Source organism: Chanodichthys erythropterus, chromosome 10, assembly GCF_024489055.1.
Source record: "Chanodichthys erythropterus isolate Z2021 chromosome 10, ASM2448905v1, whole genome shotgun sequence".
Lineage (NCBI taxonomy): Eukaryota > Metazoa > Chordata > Actinopteri > Cypriniformes > Xenocyprididae > Chanodichthys > Chanodichthys erythropterus.
In genome coordinates, this window is record NC_090230.1 from 34,803,991 (window position 1) to 34,819,448 (window position 15,458).

Genomic DNA, 15,458 nt, shown 5'->3' on the forward strand with positions numbered 1-15,458 from the left:
AAGCTTACATTACAAAATACACAAACTCCAATGGAACAAATTTTTATTTTCCCTTTTCAGCGGGAACAGGGAATCACAAGCACAGGTTTTCCAGTGACAGAAGACAGTAAAAACAATTCTCTCAGTGCGAAAAAGAACAACTGGTATGGCGAAGAACTCACCTTGAGGTCTCTGTAGACAACAAAACGATTGTGCATGTGTTCGAGGCCTAGTATGATCTCAGCTGCATAAAAACGCATATCCTTCTCACTGAAGACCCCGTGCTGAGATAGGTGATAGTGAAGGTCTCCGCCTGAAAGACACATGTACAATCAAACTATTAAAACTGTGTTATAAATATATATAAGATAAATCAATAGAAGATTAACAGAATATCATCACAATAAGTTTGTAGGCAGATAAAAAAAAAAAAAAAAACTAAATTAAATTAAGTAACAAAAATAAAGAATAATATAATAAAGCACGATAAAAGTTAAAATAATAAAACAAAAGGCAAAACAAAGCAAAAAACCCTCCCCCAAAAAACAAATACTGAATAAACTCCTGTTCTAATCTCATATTTTAAAAACAATGGCATTTATATTTAAAGGTGGGATCAGTAGATTTTGAAAAACGCTGTTGGACATTGTTGATATTTGAAATCGACCTAAACAAACCCACCCCTCTCTTCATTGCTCTGCCTCCAAAACGTCTCTGGTTACTCACATAACCTCGAAAAGACACTCACACTCCAATCTTAACCACCCCGCTCCGAACCCAGGCCCGTCCGCTGCTTGCAGGCGAGGCGAGTGCACTTACAGTGACGCAAAACACCGCATTCTCTAGCGGTCGTCAGTATGCAGTGGTTTAACTGCAAAACTCTCACTATCTGGCCACTGTTACACAAGCAAACGAGTGGATGGCTGTTTATCACAGCTGACGCGCAACAAAATGCTTCATGAAAAATAAAGCGCGGTTGATGAACGAACGACAAGGAAGCACAAAAAAAAATGAACTTACAGTACACAAGAGTAAATACAAAGTGCTCGTAGTTAGTCGCCAACAGCACAGCAGCTCCAGACAATCAAACCCAGTGTTACTCACATGAGCCGGCTCAAAGCAGCCTCTGCATCTGTTTTCAGGCCTTCCCACTTAGCTCTCTCCAACGCTGGAAAGCTTTTGTAATATAAACGCTGTCCTAAAGCGCTTGCCCAGTCATAAACCTTCCTTCCAGTGATATTCTTCTGAGCTCTTTTGTATTGTGTCCCATCTCTCGTTCTGCAGTTTTTTTTAACTCTTATTTTCAAATCTCCCTCTTGCTCTCATTCTCTCTCCTTGACCGTCATATGCTCCCTAATGTCGATTGGTTTGTTTGTTGATTTTGTCAGCCCGACTAACTTCCAAACAGTGTTTTTGAAATTCTACTGAGTCCACCTTTAATTGCAAAAAACACCAATCCTCTCTAATTGTTTCAAGTTGTAGGTCGGTTAAGGATCTTCCAGTCTAGCCAGTATGAGTTTTTAATTAATTAATGTAATTTGACTAAAGAGATGTCACATGAACAGCCACTTAAAGAGGCTGTTCAAAACATCCTGCTAAAGAGGATGTTTTGTTTTATACATTTTTGCAATATTACTTGAAACTGTCTTTACTAACTGATAAAAGACTATTTATTAGGTGCACTGAAAGGAATAATATTAATATAAATCATCTGTGCTTGAAGTAGGGCCTTAAAAATATCAGCCAATCGTTTACGCGATCAGCGCGTAAACGATTGGCCCTCTAGCTTGTCAATCACTGCCATTACGTTCCTTGTGAAAGACGTGCGCGGATTGGCCCTCTGGCTTGTCAATCACTGCCATGATGTTCCTTGTACGAGACATGCGCGGCTGCGCGCTCCAGTAACTTCCCACACTCCACAGGTGCCGCATGCAATGTTTTTGTCAGGAGATAGGAGTAACAACTGCAGATTATGAGTTACCTGCGGTGAGTCCGACATAATGAATCCACTAACACGACACAGCGAATGCCGGTGGTAAACACTCATGTTCCAATACCCGTGCAGGAGTTTTGGGAGGCGTTCCCTCGAAATGAGCTGTGAAGGATGGGGGTTGTTCTTACACATGCGCTCATTTCAAAAACTCAGTAACAGTCTTTGGTTTCTCAGTCGACGAAAAGATCCTCTTTACCACCTTTAAATACTGTCTATTTCTGAGAATTCTGGGAAAATGTTTATCATTCTGATATGTATCAACATGATTACAGAGTGTCTAAATGTTTTTTGCAGAGTTAATTCCATTTTTTCTGAAGTGAGTGAAGTGATTGTTTCGCAAATCAAGAAAGACGTTCAGAGAAGTGGCCCATGCTGCAGCGCAGATACAGGAAGTGTGAGTGTGTCTGAAGAGGAAGCTCCGCCCCATGTTCAGGCTGACATTGAGATATTGAGGAAGGTCAAAATGAGAGCCCTAAATGGCCTTCTACAATCTCACACTGGTGTGGTGTTGGCTTGGATTGGTGAGATTCTCAAATTTCCCCCCCAAAAAAACAAAAAAACTCAAATTTACAGCACAAAAATATGCTCATGAATCTAAAACAAAACATCAAATCAAATCACTATTAACAAAATAGTCCAAAGTACTGCACTTTTGCTTTGTTTATTTGGTGTCTTAAAGCGGTCGCAGACTGGACCAGAAGCGTTGCATCGCATCTAGAGGTATCGCACACCAGACTTGCACATTCTATTGTCAGTTTGTCGTCAACAATATTGATATATCCAAGGACATTATGAAATTAAGATAAAGTCTGTACTGCATGTTATATTATTATTTCACTGTACAATTAAATATAATCGCTGCTAACCTTAGTCACTGAACATTTTACCTAAGGACGTACATTAGAGCTGCATGATTCAGGATAATTTTTTTTTGTTTGTTTCAAATAGAGATTGCAATTCTCCCACAATTCTGAACAGACAACTAAATAAAATAACGTAATTTATTAGAGGTTCTGAAAAAATGTTAATTGCTGCAGTCAATTTAAAAATGTTTAATTCATTTTAATGAATTATTAAAAGACCGTTTGTGAAACCGTATCATACCTTGATAAATGCTTTCTCTGGGTCAGTGGCAGCGCCAACGCAGATCTGAATGTTTGAATGTGATTGTGTCAAAGGTTAAGACAAAGAGAATCGTTGCCATTTAGGAATAAGATCACATAAGTGTTTAAGTGATCTTCTAACAATTAATCGTGCAGCTCTAGCATACGTTAACTGAATTAAGAATCTCACCTGAAAATCAGGTAAAATTTGCAATCTTCCTCCATGCAGTCGATTTTCATATTTCCACATATAATTCAGTGTATTTCCCCAACTTCACCTTGAGTTTTTCGTTGTCATTTTTTGGGACAAATATAATGTAATTTAATTGAAAACTATGCTAGTGGCGTGGATTTTGAACGGCGTCCTGAGTCGTAGCTGGGCACTGATGTGCCTACACTCATAGAAAACAATGTTTTCATATTTAAACCATGTGGCGCGAACAGGCGCTTCTCATCTTGTGTGCAACCCCTTTAGTCTTTTGGGTGTCGAAAAATGTATTAGGTTTTGCCATTTGGCATTTAAGTAGTTTTATTAAGAAAAAATGCCTCTTATATGTTGGAATTGTCATGAACAGGTCTTTAGACCGAAGAGATGATGGCTGCCCTTACCATTCATCAAGTCCAGAATGAAACACAGTTTATCAGGGGTGTGGAAGGCATATGTCATACACACTATGAAAGGACAATCCTGCAGATAAAGACAGAGAGGGTACAACAGATGTTATTGTGCAGTCTGAGTAATAAGCACGTCCGTGTACATGTATGTGTCACTCACCCCGGTGCTGACCAACGACAGCATGATTCTCTCATTGAGCGCCAGCGTTTCTCCCTGCTTCATTTTGATACGCTTTTTATCTAAACACTTCATGGCATACCTGAGACACACACAGTAAGTGAGTACCATCCTTTTATCCTAACCCAAAAAAAAAAAGCATCTTTTTGGTTTAATCCTTATAACAGCACTTACATTTTCCCAGTGTCTGCCTTTCTGCATCCGTACACCTCTCCAAAACCCCCTCTGCCAATGATCCGATGCACGCTGAAGTCATTCATTGTCAACTACATGCAAAATCAGGAGCAGCATTAAATAAAAGTTTATTTCAAAAGTTTATGAAGGTGCATGAAGAACTTTTGGGTAAATATAGCACAAGGGAAAACTTACATGGATGTTGAGCTCTACATTCTTCCACTGGCAGAAACGCGTGAACTTGTCGCTATCGGGCGAAGAGAAAGGTTTTCATGTTAAAATCATTCTCAAACAATAAAATTCAAACATGCATTTGAATAGTATGCTTTTTTTAAAGCTTTGTAGCCATCTGTGTTACCTTTCAATGAACTTCTGAAAGATATTTCCTCGAAGACTGTCACAGATTTCAACTATGTATGGCTGAAAGAAGGCAAGAAAACAAATGCATAAGGATCAGTTGTGAGTACCTGCTATCTAAACACTTTACTTCCTTTGTGTTAAATGAACAAAAGCCAATCTGCACCCGGAAAAACAGGTTGGATTTTATTTCATGTTGGGGGACTTACCTGAAAGAGATTTGGAGGAACTTGTTTCTTTGCTAGGTGAGTCTGGACATGGTCTACTGCCTTCTTAGAGAAGGGCTGTGAGAAAGGAAGGTAGATTAAGTGACATTTACGATAAGGGAGGTCAAAACACTAAAGAAACAAGAACAGTTTTCCCTGAATAAACGTCAAGCATCGACATTAACCTCCTAAGCATTCCTGGTTATCACAACATAAAACACTGTGACATAATCGCACAGGCCTCGAGTGTCCTATAAGCCATTGTGTTGGTCCATTCAGGCTTCCTGTTTCTGAAAAGCTACAACTGGAGACTGACGGAGGCTAATGGGACTCTTGTTTTCTCAACAGAAAACATTTGAATGGAGTCTCCGGATCTTCAATGGACAATAAGAACCATCATGCCTCCAGCTAGAAGCATTATAGAATCATGTACCTTTGCATGCATCATATTAGAGTTCATGATTATAAACAACAATATAACAAAATATTATTCAAATATATATTAGGGGTGTGACAAGATCTTGTAAGATTAAAAGGTCAGGTTAAAAGCTGGATAGAATATGCCACCGCTAAGTTTACATTACGCCTCCACTGTCGTTTTGCTTTTTATAGAAATAAAAACCATTTCATTCAGTTGGATAATGTTCGCTTCAATCCCATCCAGCTCATCCAACATGAGCTGCAAAGTCGTACGTAGTGCAGCAGGAATCAGAGTTCAGTGATCACGTGACGAGATGACTGACAAGAACATGGCGGTGAATTCGTTGTACAACAGTGCTCCCTATTCACAGAGTACGTGCGATCGCGAAAGTAAAATGCAAGCGCATTCACACGCAATTTTAATACCCCGCATTTTCAAAGCGTTGTAACCATCTTTTAGCTCTGTATCATCCTTGAAAAATTTGGATTCTATTTGCACTTTGAATACTGAGAGAGTTAACTTTAATTATGCTTGCACTTATTGTTTGCACTTAATACTGTTTTTATTTCTATGATCAATTTGTAGTAAGGAGTTCAGTTAGGAAGTCAAAAGTTGTAGAAGCTCATAAATTATGTACGGTAAAGGCCCCAGTATACTTCAAATGAAATAGAAGAACGAACTGATGTGACGTCATTTAAAACAAAATAAGGCCAAAACGAAGTTCGTTTTGTGTTCTTTTTGGAAGTTCGAAACGGCTTGCCAAAGCGAACTTTCAGGAAAAGTTAGCTCCAGCTGCAAAACACCTTCGTACTACCACTGGTCCCTGATGATAATGTAATAGGAGGTGTATGCTGAGGCTCCGCCTTCATTCGTGTCAAACGCGTCTTTGACTCGTTTCCTGTGTTTCAGTTCATCGAGGTAAAAGCTCCACGGGTGAAAACATGAACAAACTGGATAGCCGCTTTATAGAACAAAATGAATTTGGCACTAACACTGTTTTTCATGTCTGATACTGTAAAGCTGCTTGATTTTTAGCAATCTACTGAATAAAGAGCTATATGAAGACGTCACTGGAGTGCTAATTTGCAGAGCTCGTGCTAACATTCCCATGCTGTTATGATCAGACGCTTTTCTTATGCTTTCTATAATGAATGCTTGCTGTTTTCTTATTTTTGTTGAAAAAAGTGCTAGAAAGTGCATGGCACATATTTACATATTCATATAACCGTCGCTCTCAGTAGTGTGGGCGGCGTCAGATGTTCGTTTACAGTATATCGCTGGACACGCATTTCGAACTTCGTTTTACTCCTAAACGAAGAACGAAAAAGAACTTCGTTTGAAGTATGTCAGTGAAGATGAAATATATATATATATTCATCTTCACAAATAGAAAGCTTTGACATGATTGGAGCAGATCTAAATTGGATACTGTAACTGACACATTTCAAAATTAATAGAACTGAAGTGGCAGAGACAATCTAATCTGCCAAATTTTATTCTTACATGTGAACATGACAGAAGCTCCTTCATTATGTAGACGTCGTAAATCTGACGACTGCGAGTTAGCCTCTCCTCTTCTGAATCCAACTTCTCGTACTCTTTAATCTGAAAAGGACAAAACAAGATTATCATCATCTCAGACACAATCCAACGTTCTTTAATAGGACACATGGTGTTCTTCTGGTGAATGGAAGTGGAAAAAACTTGTCGACTAGCCATGTCATTGCGGGTCATATAACAAGCATGAGGATAAATCAGGTCAAATACAAACAAATTCAGTAAAAACAAGCACAATTGCCACAAAGCCCATTAATGGGAATATACAGAAGCTTGCCTGCAAAGAAAAAACAATTTTACCTCCTCATAAAACTTCAGCTGCGGAACGGCCTCGTCGATCTCGTTCATGCAGAAATCCTTGAACAAGAGGAAACCTGGACAACAGAGGCAGGAAGGCGATCAGTTAGATAAGGTGCGAAACAGAATAAATGATGGAAAGTTTTGACCTTTTTAGACTGCACAATGCAAGAAAATGTATTATAAATATAAAACAAATAAAACAGTAGCTATATTGACGCCTGTTGAAAGCACGATTCCCGAAAGGCATTCATGCTAAAGTAAACAAAAGTATAATTAGGGCAAATAATGAAGAGACAACTCAAATAGCAGCTGTACCACCATGAATAAATATAATATAATTTGCTTTGAAGGGGGAAGTTGTTTCAACAAAGCAGTATTTTCATAACCAAATCAATATCACGAGGTGAAGAAAACACAAGATAGACCAATACAATATTTTATGGATATTCATCATAAACATGCATTCAGCCTTGCAAAGAAAGTTCCTGATTTGTCATGGTGTCATGAAAATAACATTATTAAAAGGCTTTGTTTTTTTATGCAAAACAATTTAATATTTTCCTCTTTTGATTTAGGATAAAATATGACGCAAACTGCTTCTGTGAGATTCACCCAAACAGTTTAGCTCACAGATACTGGTACAGTGCTGACGGTAAAAGCTCTAAAAGAATGAGGGATAACAACAAAAACATCAACCTAACCAGTGGGCCGCGGATTAGTTACTGTTGAGAAGATTATCCTTAAATCACAGGACAGACACCACTATCCCAATTCAGAAAATCCCCTATCAGACAGCCACCTTGACCTTTCATTTCACTCGATCCTGCCAGCTGCAGCAATTCCTTTCTCATCTTCAACTTGTTTGCTTTTCAACAAAGCACAGCAGAAGTTACCAGTTGAACAACCCATGGGCTCACGTGGTGACGACGTGGCAAAGAGGGAGAAGATCAGCACAGACGGCAAAGTTGAGACTGTTCCCATAGCAACAATAATGGGCCACCATCATGAGTAGAGGGGACGGGGCTCGGTTAAAGACTGCTGCCTGTTTCAGCGTCTGATTGGGTGACCAGACAGGGCAAAAGTCACAGGATGAAATGCACTTCTATGGTGTCAAGAGTGATATGGCCCTCGCAAGTGATATAAACGGAGCAGATGAAAGATGCAGGAGGAAGGAACATTGTTTGAGTGGATTAGCGTGACAGTTCTAGCGTTGGGCGCTGAGATCTGAGAGCATGGCTGCTTCTGATACCTGCAGCATTAGTGTGAGCTGATTACCACTGTTAAAATAGGAGGGCAGAGCAGGTGTTAATTGGATCACAGCGGAATTATCTTCCGGGAGATTAAAAGCAAAAAAATAACACCACAAACATGGTGCTGCTGGGCAGCTACAGAACAAGGTTTATACATATTCATTCTAATTAAAGAATTAAAAATAAACTCTTAAAATTATAGTTACACCACAGTAATACAACACACAGCTGAAATTATATGGGCATAATCATTTGCATCTATGTATTTAGCAGATGCTTTTATCCAAAACGACTTGCATTGCATAATGGATATTTCGGTTGATGTAGTAATGTATTGTGGTAATTTAATCTCACCCAGTCCCCGCAGATATATTTTTAATACATGTACAAAACATACATTTCCATAATATAACTTATTTTTAAATGTAAATGAATATGTGTGTGTATTATAATTGATGTTTTAAACACACATTTTATATTATAATATATTTCAGCTCAAAATACTCCACAGATCATTTATTATAGCTTGTCAAATTTGCCCCTATTTGGGTGTGAGCAAAAACACACCGTTTTGGTATGTGTCCCTTTAAATACAAATGATCTGCTGCTCCCTGCCTGCTTTTCAAAAGAGGTGGAGCTTTAACAGCTTGCGCTTCGGTTGCTCAACAACAAATCTGGAGAATCTCACGCAGCCAAAATGACTCTAAATAGTTTTCTGTGCACATCTGTGCAGCCAACGACAGAACAGTTAGAATGCTTTGCTCTGACTTTTGCTATGGCGTTAGAACTGGTACACCGTTTTCACTTGCAAAAACAAAATGATGACACTGTGGGTGGAAACATGCAGATTAAGGGGCAGTAATATTATAATAAGCTCTCCTTCCTAAGTCACTAGGGGAGAGAAATCTAAGCGACTCGTTTTTTTTCACATGCTTGCAGAGAAAGGCTTGCCAAAACAAAGTTAATGGGTTGTCCTTTTTCACATTTTTTGGGTTGGTAGATGCACCAGGGACCCGATTATAGCACTTAAACAGGAAAAGTGTGATTTTCATGATATGTCCCCTTTAATGAAGTAAAATTGGCTGTGAATGCTGGTTCATGTTGTCATCACTGTAGTTAAAAAAGGAGAAAGCATGAACTGAGGAACATTTACACCAAAATAATACAACGCACAGCTGAAATGATATGGGACCTAATAGGCATTACGGTTACAATGATGTAGTAATATACTGTGATATAATTTTCTCCTTCAATGTCAGTCTATGGGATTTTTGCACATTTTCCTTTCCTTTTGAAAAGGACTCACACACTTCTCTTCCACACGATTTGAGATATAATTCCTGTCCATATCACAATCAGACCCACAAGTATGAGCAATAGTAGCAAATAGTAGTAGCGAAACTAATAAGGGCCTCTCAGCAAACATTTTTCTCCTCTCAGTATCTTCTCCGCCGTCCTCTTCCTCCTCTCTGTTATCTCTCAGACACTCATCTTTGTTTTCCTCCCTTTCCTGCTGTCTGCAGTGTAGAGTCAGGAGGTCTCCAATATAATCCAGAGAGGAATAAACCCAGCGGCTGGTGACACGGACACAAACGTATGAAAATGCAGCCATGGATCACAATGAAAACATATTGATCAGATGGCATTTATATAAATGAGATGCGGATGAGAAATGAGATATCTCAACAGGCAGATAAAAACTGGTTTAAAACAAGTTTAAACTAACAGTTCCAGCTCTAATCGTCAGATAAGCCACACATAAACACACACTGACTGCACATCAATTGAAATTCACAGAAAAAATAGTCTAATTCAGGCCAGGGTTTCCTCATCTTTATGTTCTGAGAAGGAATGAGGAGGTGAGTGATGGATATAAAAATCACGCTGAAGAGGATGAGGCTTACGTCACGGAGTTAATGGATTACCCTTAATCACACTTTGAATGCACAAAGTGATCTCCCTCCTTGATTGCAGGATTCTCACTTGAGCCTAAGTACAGGTGGGGTAAGCTTGCTGACGGACCACTCAGCGTGTGCTTCCTCTTGAAGCACAGGAGATCTGTGAGGACAGTCATTGAATCACAAAGTCATCTGTACCATAATCCAGTGGAAATCCAATGAGAGTCCCTATAAATACAGCTGGGGAATAATTACACGTCGGTCTTAAAGGAATCTGCACTATTTGTTTTTGCCACCGTGTTGATTAAAAGTCACCTTTAAATCAAAACTGCCAAATCGCTAATTAGGCATTTATATTGTTATATGTAAATTATATATTTATATTTTTTATATATTTAAAAAAAATATAGAATGTATATGTATTGTATTAATATATAATAATAAAAAAAAAAACTTATATTATGGTAATGTATGTTTTGTAAACATATTGAAAAATATAACTGCTTACAGGGCCCTATGAAATGTGTTTTTTCCCCTCAAATTCCCTTTTTTTTTTTTTTCTGGATTCCATTTTAATGGTTTAAGTAATTTTAATAAAAAAAACAAAAAGTATTTTTTTTCTTAAAAAAAAAAACATTTCTATGAAATGTTCTTGTTTTTTCAGAAATTCTGTGTATTTTAATTTTTCTGGCAATCAAATGAAGACATAAAACAATTTCTTTTAATCATATATTAAACTTTTTTTTTTTGTTAAACAAAGTGCTGCAAAACAGAGCTTTAATAATAATAATAATTTATTATTATTAGTCTTAGTATTATTATTACTACATTGAGGCGTAGCTGAATTCCACTGTGCAACAGTAATATATTTGTCACAATTTCATTAAGTTAAACCAGACTTGTATTTTGACGGGTTGCCGTGAAGACCTTTGAGTTTCTATGCGTTTATGATATGACGATTTTTCTCAAAATGGTAAAATGCTGATGAAGTGACTCTCAGAGCGGCTCTGAAGATGAAGTTCATGCATTCATATCCTCATATAGTGAGGAAGCAGAGGCTGAAAACACCACGAGCGTCACATGTGCTTCAGTTTGTGTGAGGTAAATGTAACCATGCGTCTGCGCTATTCCTGACAGAAGATGCAGCATTCATATTTTGTCTTTTTGTGGTTTAATATTCACAGACACTAGTCCAGTGGTTCTCAACATTTTTTTCCCAGTGGGCCACACTATGGTCCAAGTGCAAGTCTCATTGGCCGCATATCATTTACATATGACGTCACAAATGAAAACCAAATAGATTTAATGTTATGGTATTAGCAGATAATATTATTATACCTAGATGCTGCACACACAGAAAAGGTGGCGTTTTCTGGTGGCACATATGGCATTTTATTTCTGTCACACTCTGCAAAATCAACAAATACTGTAAGAAATTTGTTTTTGTTTCACAGTGTGTTGAAATGACTGGCAGTGTGACTTCTTCATATCAAAGTGAAACACTCGTTCAATAATCTCACGTTACACAATCCCCTGATATACAGTATGTCACAGAAAATGAGAACAATGTATTCCACCAAATAAAAACTAACTTGCTGACATTAGCATTACAGTAATCATATATAGTGCTCAATGAACATTCACAAAATGTATGCAAGCACTTTAAGTAACTATTTACCTCTGGATGTAAATTCTCTTCAACAGCATCGTAACAGTCACCAAACAATGACAGAATGTTAATATAGGCCACAAACGCCTTATAAAAATGTTACTCAACTCTTTTTACAAACAACATTGAGTGCATTGTAATTACAATCTCTGACGACATTAAGCATCCTGTCACGTCGCAATCCCTCGCGCAGCATCTGCAAATTCTTCTTACCTTCGCTGCTGATGCTACGACTCTTGTCTGCAATGTGTTCCTTCATTGGTTCCTTATTTTGCTTTTCTCCTCTAATAACAAATGTGTCCATTTTAATCCCTTAATTTACAAAAACAATGGCTACTAATGGAAGTCTGCCAAAGCGCGCACTTGTAACTGTGTATTCACACCGCCGGCAGCGAGAGCGTCAAAGTGACGCTAGTCATTCATTTTCAATGAGAGCCGGCGGCGAGCTCCGGCGAGAGCGGCGCGGCGCATCTTGGACGGTGAGAGCGGCGAGGAGAGTTGAAAATCAGGTTAACTTTATGGTAATGAGATATGACGCGGTTAGGCGGCAACCAATTAGAATGTAGAGGTCCTCGCTTGAGAGGCTTCCGATTGGTTGACGCGACTTGTCATTTACTTTGGCTCTGCTTTGACCCTCCCGTCGGCGGCGGTTTGAACGAACAGTACAGCGTTGTTGGCAGGGCGGCCAAGGCGAATGTTGACGCTCTCGCCGGCGGCGCTGTGAACGCACGGCAAGTGTTCGTTAACTGAGTAGCCTATCAGTACATTTTTTATATGACAAAAAAAAAAAATTATTTATAGTTCAAACTTACATTAATTTAATCCATTTTAATTTAATTTAAAAACAAAACTGAAATTTATTTTTTCAGTGTGGTCGGCATATCATGGGCCACATTTGCATTCGTGACGTTGAGGTTGAGATCCACTGCGCTAGTCTATATCACGATTTGATTTAAGTGTGGTGACCTACTTTTTATTTATTCATCAAATTTGACAAATTCCTTGACATTCCTCGTTACACAGTGAATTACATGCTGGATTCCTCGATTCCGTCTGCGTTTTATGCAACGCGGAAATCATAGGGCCCTGCATGAACTGATCAAATGTATACTCTGAATGCAATGCATTGGATAAAAGCATCTGGCAGAAGCAGAAGTAGCTGAGAGTGCTAGAGTCTCATTAGCAGTTGAAAGCATTATCAAATGAGCCTAAAAGCTACATAAACATTGAGGGGACAAATAGAAGGCCTGACTCTCTCCACACCACTTGTTTTACAAAAACTGATTCTGTCATTTCCACCAGCCACCCAAAAGTGTGCAATCAATACTGAGATGTGGAACTCTATGAGAGGAGGGGAGGAACGCTCAAATGCGCGTGCAAGCGTGCAGGCCAACACTAACCACACTGCCCACGCACAGCCCAAAAACACAAGGAACTACATTAGAGTTTACTGTTGGCCATCGCAAAGGGAAACAACCAACATTTCCTGGCTGGCCTGCGAGAGGTTAACTTAGTAGGCCAGGTTAATGCGTCTTTATTTTACAATACCTTGCCAACAAAGTGAGTGTCTTAGTGATGTTTACAAGGTGTACGAAGATGGAACATGGAAAAACAGACAGCCTATTAAACACACACAAGTGCACACAGATACACACCCACATGCATACACACACACTGCAGACTCAGCAAACAAATGTCCGTTTATTTTAGATTTGAATTGTCATGACTCCTTTTCACACATGGCCTCTCCCTTTCTTATTCTGTGACACACACAAACACTTCCCTATGCATAGTTTCAATATTAACAACAGCAAAAAGACGCCATGCTCATGCCAGGCCGAATGGAGAGTGGGCTTGAGACTTGCAGCCAGAGCTTCTGTTCAGGTTCAGATCCTATTAGTATTGAGCATCATGACTATATATATGATGAATCAGTCCAAGAGGCGTTGCACATGTCGTGTTGAGCAGTGGCCAAGTTTTGCGCCAGATTGGAACATGCAAGAAACTGATTTTTCTTCCTTGATTAAAAAAAAACAAAAAGTACAACGCACTGAAGAGTGTAATTTCTGAACTGCAAAAATGATTGCTGTCAAACTGGTTTTCACTCATATGGCAAACAAATAGTTGCATGAATGCGCCAGCGTTCACACTTTTTGGGGAAATTCAACCAACGAAAGACACTGTAAAATATACATCCATAAAACAACGGAAAAAGTACTGGCAGCTCATTACCTGGACATTATCCAGTAATTTTACGGACATTTCAGTTAACCCTAAAACACAACTCAATGAAGTGCAAAATTCTAAATACTGGTAAATACCTGTAAAAAATAAATACGGAAAATTCTGTTACCCCTTAAAAACCGAGATGGCAGAAAAACTATTGCTCTAAAATGTTTAATAACTACTTAATTGAATTGCGAATCCAATCTGTATGCTTTAAAATGTACCGTTAAGAGGAGATTCTCGGCTTTCCGGTGATATCGCATTTAACGCATTCTGACATGATTCAGAGGCTTCGTGGTTACGTCATCAAAAACTGCATTGATTCGTTAAGGTAATGCATGTGGTTTGTTCCACTATGCCAAACAGGAAGGATTGTTGATGCCTAATCCCACCTCCTATGCCCAGATTGGTTCAAACCATAATCATCTCAACTAATAAACATAGGTTTTGGTCATTTGACCTACGATACTATCATGTTTCTTTGGAAAAATGAATAAGCGCAAAGTGAAAGTATTTGCGTGCGAGTGTATCTGCGTGCATGAAAACAAACACAAAAATTACAGATTTGAATGAGAACACTCCACACTACAGCCACAGGACCGCGCTGTTTGGTTCTTATATTATCTAAATACTTATTTTATAGTTTGTGAAGATCATTAACATTAGCAGTTCAGTTGAACTACTTATTTTTCTCTTATATTGTGTGTATTTTGTGAAAAAAAAACCTTTGCACTGTTTTTATTTTCGTTGCACAAGACTTTTCAAATTTTCATAATTGTTTTCATTACTTGCAACACTATTTCTTTTTATTCATGTTCAGATTGAATATAGAATATATTTCTCTAATCAGTCACTTTTTCTGTAGTGTTATGTTGTATAACACTTTTTTGTATTAATTTTACTCCCTGGTCTTTTTTGGACACACATTATAAATAAATAAAGTACACCTGTTTATCCCTAAAGAGTGATATTGTAGTTTTATTTAGAGTTATATTGTAACAAATGGCTATAACTTGCTTAGAGATTGTTACATTTATACAAAATTTCATCTGAAAGTTTAAAAGATCCAAATATAACTTTAAAATAAAATAAATAAATAAATATTTAAATGAAACTTCATCAGGTTTTGTGTGAGTTTACAGTGAAAAACACTAGGGTTTTGCTGGCTTTTTTTCTTTTTCTGGGAATTCTGAGAATTTTATCCATTCTCCAGACAAAATAAATGTAAAATTGACACTTTAAATGAGCTTAACTGAAACTTCAAGTTGTCCTGTTTAAAATGATATATGGCACGTGATGCCGACTGCTAGAATGGGTTAGAAAACCAGAGAAAAGTGCAGGCGAGCCCTAAAATGCTCTAGGTCTTTAAGGGTTAAATTAATACAGTACATTGCAACCTATGTTTTTTTTATAGAGTGTAAAAATTATATTTCACCCAAAAATGAAAGTTCATTCATCATTTCCTCATGTTTTTACAAACTGGTTTGACTGACTTTCTTCTGTGGAATGAAAAATAATTTTTTTTTTTTTTT

The 15,458-nt window shown here is 38.0% G+C and overlaps 1 protein-coding gene across 2 annotated transcripts in view; it reads right to left on the bottom strand.

The window, feature by feature from the left end:
- grk3 (G protein-coupled receptor kinase 3) overlaps positions 1-15,458 on the bottom strand; it is a 61,720-nt gene that overhangs the window by 24,675 nt on the left and 21,587 nt on the right. For both annotated transcript variants that reach the window (XR_010896173.1, XM_067397515.1), the window contains exons 3-11: positions 6,884-6,957; positions 6,530-6,631; positions 4,609-4,683; positions 4,401-4,462; positions 4,238-4,289; positions 4,043-4,134; positions 3,851-3,950; positions 3,685-3,763; positions 162-292 (exon numbers count right to left, since the gene is read on the bottom strand). Coding sequence is in view for 1 of the 2 variants with exons in the window: in XM_067397515.1 (XP_067253616.1) it covers positions 162-292; positions 3,685-3,763; positions 3,851-3,950; positions 4,043-4,134; positions 4,238-4,289; positions 4,401-4,462; positions 4,609-4,683; positions 6,530-6,631; positions 6,884-6,957 (767 nt within the window). In the remaining variant the exon portion in view is untranslated. The remainder of the gene's footprint in view (positions 1-161; positions 293-3,684; positions 3,764-3,850; positions 3,951-4,042; positions 4,135-4,237; positions 4,290-4,400; positions 4,463-4,608; positions 4,684-6,529; positions 6,632-6,883; positions 6,958-15,458) is intronic.